Genomic DNA, 12,723 nt, shown 5'->3' with positions numbered 1-12,723 from the left:
GGTGCCGAGGTGTCGTCCACCAGACAGCGGTCTCCTTGGGTTAACCTGAGGCGGTCCCTTCGGGTGGGTGCCTGGAATGTCCTATCCCTAAGAGAGGATGATCACCTGTCTCTGTTATCATCTGAGCTCATGCGTTTGGACATCGGGACTGCAGCTCTCTCTGAGGTTTGGAGACCGGATTGCGGCGAGATAATGGTGGGTGGTTACACCTACTATTGGTCTGGTCGCTCTGATGGTTACCATACCCAAGGAGTTGCTGTAGCTGTGTCCAATAAGCTGACCCCAATGATAATTGAGGTAACACCGGTCAACGAGCGTATTATGAGATTAAGGATTCGTCACTCCTTAGGTGTCATTTCCCTGGTCTCTATTTATGCTCCGACTGAGGCGAGTGATCTCACCGTGAAGGATGCATTCTACGCCACACTCGAGTCTGTGGTTGATCAGTGCCCCAGACGAGACACACTTATAGTCTTGGGGGATTTCAATGCATCGACTGGAACTGATAGGGACGGTTATGAGGTGTGTGTTGGTCCCCATGGGTCAGGAACTATGAACCAGAATAGCACTAAGTTCCTTGACTTTGCAAGAAGTCATGGACTTAGGGTGGCTGGTTCATGGTTTCAGCGCCCACAAGCTCATCGCTGGACTTGGTATTCCAACGCTGGCGGTGTGGCAAAGGAGATTGACCATGTCCTCATTGACGGTTGTTGGAGGATGATCCAGAACTGCAGGGTCTACCGGAGTGCTCAGTTCCTCAATACTGACCACAGGCTTGTTGTAGCAACTCTAAAGCTGCACCTTAAATCATGGAGAATGGTACCATCCCAGCCGAGGCTGGATGTTGCCAAGCTCAGGGATGAGAGAGTAGCTGAGGAGTTTGCGAACAGGCTGAGTGGACACTTGGGGGGTCTGGGTGCTTTGGGGGGTCCTGAAGAGTTGTGGAGCGCCTTCAAGACCACCGTCCTTGATGTTGCCGGTGGATGCCTTGGAGCTCACCGCAGGGCAAAGAAGAATTTTGTCTCTCAAGGGACACTGGATACCATTGACCAGAGTCGCAGGGCCAGGCTGAATGGCAGAGCTGAGCTGTTCAGGGAGCTGAGGCGTAAAACTGTACGTGCACTGAGGGTGGACAAGGAGGCCTATGTGCGAGGAATCTGTGAGGGGGTAGAGCATCACCTGTGGACAGGTGATTCTCGTCCCGCTTACAGGGGAATTCGCGCATTACGTTCATCCAAGCCCATCCCTCGGAGCACTACAGTTCGAGCAGAGAGTGGTAGGCTCTTGACAGAGGAGTCTGAAATGAAGGCCCGCTGGGCCGGTTACTTTGAGCGGTTGTACCAGGCTGATCCCCCAACTGTCGAGTTGGACGTCAAGGGTGTTACAATCCCTGTTGCTGACCCTCGAATCAACTGTGGTCCACCTTCGCTTGTGGAAACACGGGCTGCGGTGAACCAGTTGAAACGGGGCAAAGCTCCAGGGATCTGTGGCATCCATGCCGAACTTCTCAAGGCTGGTGGAAATGCTGCACTCGTGTCGTTGCATGCAGTTTTGTGCTCTGCCTGGAACACAGGCATCATCCCAACTGACTGGAAGAGGGGCCTTGTTGTCCCTCTCTGGAAAGGGAAGGGTGATCGCCAAGACTGCAACAACTACCGAGGGGTGACGCTGCTCTCAGTGGCAGGCAAGGTCTTTGCTCGGATAATTCTTGATAGGGTTCGCCACCATCTGCTTGAGCACCAGCGTCCAGAGCAGTCAGGCTTTACACCAAAGAGGTCAACGATTGACCGTATCCTTGCACTTCGTGTCCTCACCGAACGCAGATGAGAGTTTCGGCAGGGGCTGCTTGCAGCCTGTGTTGATCTCTGTAAAGCGTTCGATTCAGTGAATCGGGATGTCCTCTGGAGGATTCTTGGTCTTCGTGGGGTGCCACCAAAACTGATCGATCTGATGTCTGAACTCTACTCTGGTACTGAGAGTGCTGTGAAGTGTGGTGGTACCATCTCTGACTTATTTCCAGTTGTTACTGGAGTTCGTCAGGGATGTGTACTTGCCCCCACACTTTTCAGCACTTGTATGGACTGGATTCTAGGGAGGATGTCGGAGAGATCAAGTTGCGGTGAGTCATTTGGGAATGTCAAGATCTCGGACCTTGACTTTGCAGATGATGCAGTCATCTTTGCGGAGACTTTAGACATCCTCTTGGGGGCCCTCGAGTTGCTGAATGAGGAGTCGGAGCCATTGGGATTACGGGTTTCTTGGGTCAAAACTAAGATCCAGGCTTTCGGAGACATCTTGGATGCTGCTGTCCTGTCTGTGTCTGTTTGTGGTGAGGATGTTGAGGTCGTGGAGAGATTCACTTACCTTGGCAGTGATATTCATGTCTCTGCTGGCTGCGAGTCAGAGGTCAATAGACGTCTGGGTCGGGCCTGGGGAGTCATGGATTCACAGGATCAAGGGGTGTGGCGCTGCCGGTACCTGTGCAGGAGGACGAAAGTCCGAGTCTTCAGGTCCTTGGTACTTCCAGTCTTGCTCTATGGGTGCGAGACTTGGACTCTGACCAAGGATCTGAGACGGAGACTTAATTCCTTTGGTACCAGGTCTCTTCGGAGAATCCTTAGCTATCGCTGGTCGGATTTTGTATCCAACGAGCGGTTGCTGAGAGAGACTCGGATGAGATTTGTTACCTGCATAGTCCGTGAGCGTCAGTTGCGGCTGTATGGACATGTGGCTCGTTTTCCTGACTCTGATCCTGCTTACCAGATTCTCTCAGCGAGGGAGTCTCATGAGTGGAGGAGGCCAGTGGGTCGACCACGTGCCTCATGATTGCAACAGGTTGACCATCATCTCAAGGAGATGGGGATGGGCCTGGCATCTGCCTGGGGGATGGCCAGACGGAGGCCCCTGGAGTACCGGTGGAAAGTGGACACAGCGACGTGCTGTTCTGGCACATGCTCCCATACCTGACCTGATTGAGCTGTCTGATTCAATTCATTCACTGCAAGACCTCGTGCCCTTTCCCGCAGAGGGACTGCTCATCCAGTCTGCGAGGTCTGTGTCTATATTTAAGGAGGTTTCACGATGTGTTCCACAGGGAATCAAAGCAAATCTAGTAAAAAAATAAAAACAAAAACGGAAATTTCACAAAAAAGTTATAATGTTTGCGTGGACCCCAAACTGATGTACCACGCAACACGTGCACAGACGAGCAGGGAACAAATGGTGGATTTTTTGCAATGTTAAAGTCACGGGCGATTAAACTTTGCGACATTTCCAGGGTTGTGCTGCATTCAGCAGCAACTGTTTTGTGGATAAAGTCATTTTTTGAACAAATTCATTTTATTTCATTTACTGTTGCATGTGTGGTGAAGATGGGCTTTAAAGTTAAAGGTATCCTTTATGGTATGCAGTGACAGCCTGGCTAACCGTTCATTATCAACCATTTAATTGGAGTGCTTGCATGAGTGCTTAAGCCACTTGCCGAGAGCCCATTGTTGACAGCGGGTACCGTGCGATGTCATTCTGAGCGACATCCCTGCTGCATCTGCCACCAAAAAGCGCAAGTTTATTGGTGTGTGCCAAAATGATGAGCCAGCTGCAAAAAAGCAATGCACTTCTGCTGCAGAGCGAAAGGCTTCCAAACTCTGCCAAGATGAAGCTTCATGCCTGGGTTGCAGAGCGAAAGACTTCTAACTCTACTAAGGCTGGAACGACAGCCATTTTTCAGCCATTTTTCCCTGCTGAGCAGGGGTTAGCTTTTCTTGAGGCAATGTTTTATGGCCGGATGCCCTTCCTGATGCCAACCCTGGTCGCCTCTTACGACACACAGGGATAAGGTACACCTATTCTAAACGGGGCATACACCGGGACCAGGACATTGGTACTCATTTCACCGACCTCGGAAGGATTGGAGGCTGAGTCAACCTCTTGGTGTTAATTCAGTGGCCAACGGGGCTTGAACTCAGGACCCTAGGATCCCAAGCTGGCACCCGAACCACTAAGCCAACACCAGGCTATTAAGACTGGAACTAATAAAGTTAAATCTATGTTGCAGGATGAGAAGCCACAAGGAAACACTGAGCTTGAAGAGAAGAGAGTTTGGACATTTTGATTCCACTCAGTTGATGTAGAGTGGCAGCACGATGCTTGTGCAGCTTTATGTCTTCCATTTGAGAAACCAAATGGAGTGAGTGCTGGTGCTCATGACTTGCCTCTCACTCGTTGAGACATACATGAGATCAAAGGTTTAACACCAGATGGGAACTGCATGCTCCGCTCACAGTCATATGTCATGACAGGTTCTGAAGACCACGACAAGGCAGTCCATGCTAAAATACTCCAGCACGAGAGAGATATTGCTCCCTGTATGGTGGGACATATCAAAAGCTATTCGAGACTGAGCACCTATTCAAGCATGGATGAGTACCTCCAGCAAAACAAGATGGACAGGTATGCCTGGGGCACGGATCTCAAAATGCTTACCTTTGCACATTTGATCAACATGTGTGTTTTCCTACTCAGTGGTACCACAGAACTGGAACCAATATGGACCCCACAATGTAGATAGAAGGTTAGCTGTCGACATTACAGCGAAGTCCATCTACCTGAGACACGGGCTGTCATTATGATGTGGTCATATAAACTAACGAGGTTCACAGTTCAAGCGCGAACCCACCTGGGAAAACAAAAGTACCAATTCACAGCAAAATGTCAATGATGGAAAGTCAGACAAGAAAAATAAACCTGTTAACAACAGTACCACCTCACACAGCCGATACACAGGAATGGCCTCATCATAGGTACTATTCCATCACTGAGGAATGGCAGCGCTCAGTATGCAATATGCTCAGTCTCATTTTCATCAGGTCCAATAGTACGAGTTGTGGTGATCCAGATGTGATCCTTACAAGTCCAGACAGACCATTACAGATTAAAAAAAAATCAAAGGGGACGGTAACTGTTTATTTCACTTGCACACATCATCACTGGCTCGCAACAACAACACGGAGCTGTGCGTTCTACAATTGTCACACACTTGTCTGATATTGAGCCATTCATGCTTTCCACTGGTGTATCCCGTGTTGAAGCCTGCATAAGAGCTTCTCATATGGATAGTGAAGGTACTTGGGGTACAGAAAACGAAATTCTTACTCTCGCACATTTGCTGACTACCCCAGTGTATGTGTACAACAGCAAGAGTATGGATTGGGTAAGGTACTCCCATATGCATGTTGACGAAAATTTGCCTGACGTCAGGCAGATGGCGATGTACATCAGGCTTCAGCATGATCACTTCGATGTTGGTCTCTCTACTGTTAATCCACAGTAACTATTTTGACCATTTCTAAGCGCAGGTTATTGTGTGGCCTGAGGCTGGATGAAGACATTACTCTTTAAGAAATGAGCAATAAGACAGAGCTGCAAGATACAGTCAGGGTTACTCAAGACAATATCGGAACACATGCAGTGTCAAGATATCTTGTCACTTTTGCTCCAAGATTGGGTATCCTCTGAGTATCATACCAATGTGTTATTCCACATTGTAAAAAATGACAAATAGGTGAATAAGAAAAATTATGCAAAATTAAAAAGGCAATGTAGGGATGACAAACTACAGTCTAAAAAAGGTCCTAATCAAGATAGGGATGATTTTGGTTTAGAGTGTATCAAACAGGATTGCCATCACACAACAATCCCTACATCATTGCCTCCAGGCTATTGTCTAGGGCGAGGCCGAGCTAAAAGTATTAGAAACTCCAATATTTCATTTCTGTAGAAGTACAACAAGCTCCTATATAATTTCAGGGACTTCTTGCAACTTCATTGGCTTTCCTACTTTTCTTTATTTTAATAAACTTAGAGTAACCAATCACGAATGCAGATAATTATAGAATGCTGTAATTAGAGATGTCCATGCAGTTTGTAAAAAGTTGATGATCATGTACTGATATTATAACATTGTACTCGGGCTGCTAATTTGTAAGAGTCTCAGGATGTGGGTACACTGCAAGAGTAATCAAGTATTGTTATAGCCAGTGGAATGTTTGTAGAACCTTGAAGCAATAACTGATAAAGTGTAAATGAGGCAGTGATGGAGGGCAATACTGTTAGCTACTCTCTAAACCAACATAATCCCTATCTTGTTTTAGACCTTTTTCAGACTAGTTTGTCATCTCCACATTCCCTTTTTAACTTAGCATTTTAAAAATTATTATCCACTTATGAAATACATTGCCACCTTCTTTCCTGGATTGCCGATTTCCTCCACTCAACATGTCTGCATGTACAGCAGCTCTCAACGGAAACCTCTCATTTCCTCTCCAAATTGAGGCTGCAGCGCTACAAGCAGCACCTTGGGCCGAGTCCTGTTACTCGTATGCATTAATAACCTCTCCCGTGCTCTGGAAACACTTTTACTGTGCAGATTACTCATCATACTGTACAATTGCACATTCCAATGACAGGCCTGCAGCAACTTCACTCTGTTGAACTGGTGGAAGATTATATGCTCATTAGTACAAGGGCCCAGGCATATATTGGTACCATCTGAGGAAACCAAACTTTAGGGCGACTAAGTTATTGGTAGGAACTATATGATTATTTCAATATGTGATAACCGTTCCAGAAGAGCAGCTTAGTGTATGTATTTTGCATTTTTACCATTTTATCATTCTGAGATATTGACGTTTTGGGGGAAAATCAAAAAAAAAAACAAAAAAAAAACCAAGCACCACTAGGAGGAAGTGGCAGAGCTGAAGTCCACGAAGGAGGAAGCAGACACCCGAATGTTTCTGCCTGCTCTGCATGCAGCAGAGGCTGGGTACAAGGCTGTGGTGATCACTGCCGAAGATACAGATGTCCTCGTGCTGTGTCTTGCCTTCAATAAGGACATCCCATGCCCCGTGTATCAGAAGTGTGGTACGCAAACTCGCACACGGTTCCTAGACATTGACAAGCTTGCTAGATCGATGGGAGACAGTGTCTGTGATGCCCTGGTTGGACTACATGTGTTCTCCGGTTGTGATACAGTCAGTGCCTTTGCAGGCCGGGGAAAGATGGGCGCCTTGAAGCAAATGAAGTCTGATAAGACCTACCAAGAAGCCTTCAGTCAGCTCGGTCATTCATGGGAAGTATCCACCGAGCTCTTTCAAAAGCTGCAAGAGGTCACCTGCCACATGTACGTGCTGTTTACCAACACCACGAAAGTCAATGAGGTCTGACATCAACTCTTCTGTTCCAGATGGGGAGAGAGAGAGTCCAGTCAGCTTCCACCAGGTGAAGACTGCCTCTTCATGCACGTCCTCCGTGCAAACTACCAGGCTGCTATTTGGAGGCGCTGTCTGCAATGCCAACCCTATGTTCCAAGTCCCAAGGGTTGTGGTTGGACCACTGATGATGATGGGAAGCTGGCCATCGAGTGGATGCAGGGTTCTCCAGCACCGGATGCAGTGTTGCAACTTCTTTCCTGCAAGTGTGGACGGTCGTGCAAACTCCCAGACTGCATGTGCCTTGCCCATAGCCTGAAGTGCACTGACATGTGCAAGTTGTGAACCTGCAGCAACCAGCCCGTTGATGTCGAGGAAGAGGTTGTAGACCTCGAGGACTCTGATGCTGATAACAGTGATGAAGACTGGACTACTGATCCATGGTGTGAATGTTTTGGCACAATCACAAGAACATTCATGGCTACAAATATGCACGAGTAAAACATAGTACATAAACATGCCACAGTAGCGTGGTGAAATTTGGGTTATCCATAAATTTCACATTTTGGACGCTTGTTGGAAATAGGGTAGGGGAAGGGCAATTCCTTTAACTGTGGTAAAAACTTGTAAAATGTTCATAAATGTTTTCCTCATACAACATGTGCATGTTGTAGGCTACTGCAGTTCAGTAGCACTACCCAGGGAACTTGTATGACAATTTTATAAATTAAAATGTACTGAAAATCACTAATCAGCAACATTTTGATTGGCCCTATTGTTCGCCCCTTTCTGCCATAAAACAAATTCTGCCTTCAGGAATGACAGAAATGATGATTCGGATGGTATAAATAAAGCATTTCAGACATGTATTTGTGGTTTGCAGTTCATTCTAGCCCCATGTGGAAACAGCAATTGCATCATCAGTGAATGTTTCTGAGTTTGCCTTTTCGCTTTCATTATGCTGAGGGTGGGTACATTCCAGAGATGATAACTACCAATAAGCTGCCAGTCTGCAATGGTTATCACATCAAAATATGATATATATATATATATATATATATATATATATATATATATATATATATATATATATATATATATATATATATATATATATATATATACACCAATTCAAAAATCATAACTAGGATTGGTTTCCTTAGATGGTACCGACAAGTGGAATTTCTGGACTGGGCCCATGGACTACATCGAACAATTGAATTGTCTGTCCTGGAAGAGATCTTTCAAAACTGGCTTCCAGAAGCAGTTGCTGATTGGACACCATCTGTTGTAAAAGTCTTTGCTGGTAAATGTTAACGTCTCACAGCCTACAATGCCTTTGCCCAAAGATCGATTGACAACTGCTCCCCCTTGTAGGTTGGTGCCCATTTTGACACCTCTCTCCTGGATGCTGTGCATATTAAAATCTGTCAACATCATTGATATCTTCCACAAAGAAGCAGAAGCACAAGGGGTCTGCTCTCTTTTCACCATGGAGAGCTTTATGGCTTCTGCTTTCTCCCTCATCTTGCTGCAGTTTGCTTTACATCCATCCACATTTCCTTCAAGTTGGATATGTTCTTCCCATAACCCTCTCTTTGTAACATTGCAATATTCATTATTATTGCTCAACTATACTCCTTTGGTACCTCTGCCACTGAAGGTAGGTGGGGATTATGTTTCCACCCATCTGTTTGTTTTTCTCTGAACAGGATATCTCAAAAAGTTGCTGACGGATTCGGATGAAACTTGTTGGACAGGTTGTTGGGTGGATGACAAGGACAAAGCAATTTGATTTTGTTGGAGATCCAAATCCGAATACGAGAGTTTTTTTATGTATGTGTATATATATATATATATATATATATATATATATATATATATATATATATATATATATATATATATATATATATATATATATATATATATATATATTTCATTTAATTAAGCAATTCATGACCATTGATAGATTAGGACAAAAAACGATATAGAGCATGATATATCAAAAAGGTTTACACGGATTTGGAAAAAAAAAAAAAAAATTGTTGGATGAGTAGGGTAGGTGAAAAGAACAAGCCGATTAGAATTTGGAGGTCTGGATCCAGATCCGGTATATCAATGGCATACAGAACATAAACTGGTCAGCTTGGCAGAGGTATGCGGTCGACCGATAGTCATTGTAGTCTTCTTTCTTCCTGCCTGGAGAGCCTCCCTATAAAATTTGACTATTTTATGTACATTGTCGAGGTTCATATAAGAGCAAACACACAGAACATATAACAAAGGGAGCAAGAAACAAGAGGAGCGGGACAGGGAAGCACAAAACAGAAGGGAGCAAAGACATGAGGAGATCTGCGGAAGGGAGAGGGATGGGGCGGGTACACGGGTTAACAAGATGGACACTACAGGGACTTTCAGGAAGGAAAACAGGGAATTCGCAGGAGGTGGATTTGGTGTGATTTAATGGGGGTAGAAAATGCCATGGTTGTGGATGGGGGAAGACATGCAATGGTGGTGAAAAGCTGTTTTGAAGACCTCCAGGGAATAGTGGGATTGAAGAGAGTGTAGGAGTTCATTCCAGAGGCGGCCATTTGAGGTAAGGGAGGGGATGGAGGGGGAACATACACCAGAAACAGCAATGAAAAGGAGCAATGAAAGAGTGAAGGTGAGCAGTGATTTGTGAATTTGGTAGTTTTACCAGAATGGGGATGCTGGTGGAACTTGAGCACCCTGCGGAAATATGGGGGGCATATATCTCAGAAAGAGCAGGAGGGGCAAGGCCAGAGAGGAAACAGTAGAAGACAAAGACAACCAAACTGCTTGTGGTGAAAGAGTAGGAGACCAAAAGACAGCTTCATTGTGGGAGATACCAATGTTCCAAAAAGCCTTGTTTTCCACAGTGTGAGGCTGAGATCGGTGTGACGAAGGAGGACCCGCTTGCCAGAGGGGAGAGCAGTACTCCATCTGGCTGTGGATTAAAGCTTTGTATGTGGTCAGGAGCTCAGGTTTGCCAAGGAAGGACTTTGCACGTCAGAAGATTCCCAGTCGGCAACTGGCTTTGGAGGCCAGTTTTGAAATGTGGCTTTCCCAAGAAAGATCATGGCAGATAGTGAGGCCGAAAAGCTTGAGTGACAGAATTTCTTCAAGAGGATTGTTGAGAAAGTAGATGGGGTGGTTTTCAGCTGGTTCTTTTGGAGAGACATTGTGATGAGAGTGTGAGATTTGTCAGGATTGAAAGACATGTTCCAAATATTGGACCCGTTTGTGATTTTATTCAGATCTGCAGAGAGCGAAGAAGCCGCTGCTTGCTGATCTGAGGGATGAAAGATGGTACAGCAGAGGGTGGGTCACCAGCAAAGAGATAAAGAGGATTTTCAGGAGAGTGGGAGAGATCATTGATGAAAACCAGAAAAAGTACAGGGCCCAGAATATTGCCTTGAGGAACTCCAGCCTGCACAGGAAGAGTGGATGAGAGAATTCCATTAAGGGCCACACGTTGACTGTGCCAGGAGAGGAAGTCTACGAGCCTTCGAAAGAGTCTACGAGCCTTCAAAACAAAAGAGTGGAGATTGCGTCGGATACCATAGGAAGATAATTTGGTGAGCAGGGCGGGATGCCATAGCATATCGAAACACGCGATATGCCTCGGAAGATGGCTCTGATGTCATGTCTGGCGTTAAAGACCTCCATGCATTGTTGGGAAAGCAGAAGCGGCATGTCCAGGGTAGAGTGACCTGGTGTAAATCCAAATTGATTATCGAAAATCAAGCCATTGGAGAAGAGGAGGGATTTGATGTTGGAAGCGATGAGGGATTCCATAACTTGTTGATAATTTGAATAAGGCTGATTGGGCTGCAATTGCAAGGATCTGTTTTTGCACATTTCATGTGTTACAGTAATGTTTGCTGATTTACAAGCAGATGGCAGATGACCTTGAGCAAATGAGAGGGTGAATAGAACTGAGAGAGGGTGAGCAAGAGCAGCAGAGCAGGTTATTAGGACACGTGGGCTGATGCTGTCTGGAGCGGTTGCAGAATCTGAGTTGAGGTTTGACAGCAAGCTCTTCACCTTGTCAGAAGAAAAGGACACAGAGTCCAGGGACAGTTGGGTGCGACTGGGTAAGGTGGGTACAGAATGTGATTGGTTGGGACAATATTTAGAAGCAAACACAGAGTTTAAGCATTCAGCCTTGTCAGTGACAGACCTGCAGATATTTGAGGTTATGAGGGTCGGCGGGTGGGGGATGGAGGGGGAACATTTACCAGTGATAACTTTGCACTTCAAAATTTTGCCAAATACCCAAGAAAACAAGCTTATTGATGAAAGAAAGGGAAGTTTCAAATTCTATAGCTTTTCAATGAGCTTTTATCTCTGTAAAAAAAAAAAAAAGATCAGGATATGCTGGTGATCGGACTCTCTGAGATCTCACGATACTCTTGTCCATCATCTTTCTTTGATGCCAAAGATCCAAAATTAAGGCAAATTTTTATTGCAACTCCTCTCACCTTATCTTTTGCATATACTTCCTCGTCCTTTGTGGTAATGCCAATTTGGTTGTTGCCAGGAACGTCTGCAGCTCCAACGTATGCTCGCACACCAGGAAGAGACAGCGCTTTAGAAGGATCCACGTCTCTGGAAAATGTACATAATAGGTATTTATATCTCATTTGGTTTAACATATCCAAATTTCTCTTTTCTTTCCATTTTTGCACTCTAACTCTCTTTTTCTGTATGACATGAATTTACTTCATCTACACATTATATACTTAAATTGTATCGATACATCTCCTTGATTAATTTTCTGCAATTCATAATCTAAAGATGCAATTCACAACCTACTCGTATATATTATGTCAACATGAATATCATAATTATGCTCCACACATAACTTTTTTCACAGTTTCACGTTTCAGTACGTTTCACAGACTCCTCTTTACTCCTTTTCTCTATTTTTTTTCTTTCGCTTTCCTTTTTAAATTATCTTTACTCTTTTTCTCCCAAATTATTTTTCTTCTTACTGCCATCCTGACATTTTGAATAAAACCAGATCAACATAGGAATAGCCATTTAGTGAACAAACAACTCATAATTGATAAACCAAAAAGGGATACTGAAGCCCATACAGGATGCGAGCATGAGGCTTGGTGCTGGTGATCAAGGCAAGATGCAGCTCTCCACGTCTTGAAACCTCATCTGAGATGAATACCGCTTCACCGGTAGCATGCCTTGCAGCAGAAAGATGCTCAACTGGACGACCCACAAGGTCTTCAGAAGCCTGAGTTGTGGGAACTTCCTGTAAATAATTAATCAGGACCAGTGTTACAATCAAGTTAGACAATCATCTCAACGGCAAGCACCCGTGGAACCCCCTTTCATCCAGACCACCTAACCAATCATGTTAAACCTTGCACAATCTGTAATTATGAATGGAAATTTAAGGGTAAGCGTGGAACACTCAAATAATTTAAAGGTAAAAGGAAGTTTTTTCATATTACTAGCCGATTATACTAGCCAT

General features: G+C 44.9%; 1 protein-coding gene across 5 annotated transcripts in view; it reads right to left on the bottom strand.

The window, feature by feature from the left end:
- LOC147025695 (xanthine dehydrogenase/oxidase-like) overlaps window positions 1-12,723 on the bottom strand; it is a 400,539-nt gene that overhangs the window by 208,860 nt on the left and 178,956 nt on the right. For all 5 annotated transcript variants that reach the window (XR_015057977.1, XM_085880369.1, XM_085880370.1 and 2 more), the window contains 2 exons: window positions 12,332-12,501; window positions 11,714-11,840 (listed from right to left, as the gene is read on the bottom strand). Coding sequence is in view for 4 of the 5 variants with exons in the window: in XM_085880369.1 (XP_085736495.1) it covers window positions 11,714-11,840; window positions 12,332-12,501 (297 nt within the window). In the remaining variant the exon portion in view is untranslated. The remainder of the gene's footprint in view (window positions 1-11,713; window positions 11,841-12,331; window positions 12,502-12,723) is intronic.

Source organism: Eptatretus burgeri, chromosome 5, assembly GCF_056783735.1.
Source record: "Eptatretus burgeri isolate ZD-2024b chromosome 5, Ebu_testis_v1, whole genome shotgun sequence".
Lineage (NCBI taxonomy): Eukaryota > Metazoa > Chordata > Myxini > Myxiniformes > Myxinidae > Eptatretus > Eptatretus burgeri.
The sequence above is the reverse complement of the archived record's forward strand: the minus strand, read 5'-3'. Positions and strand labels throughout refer to the sequence as shown.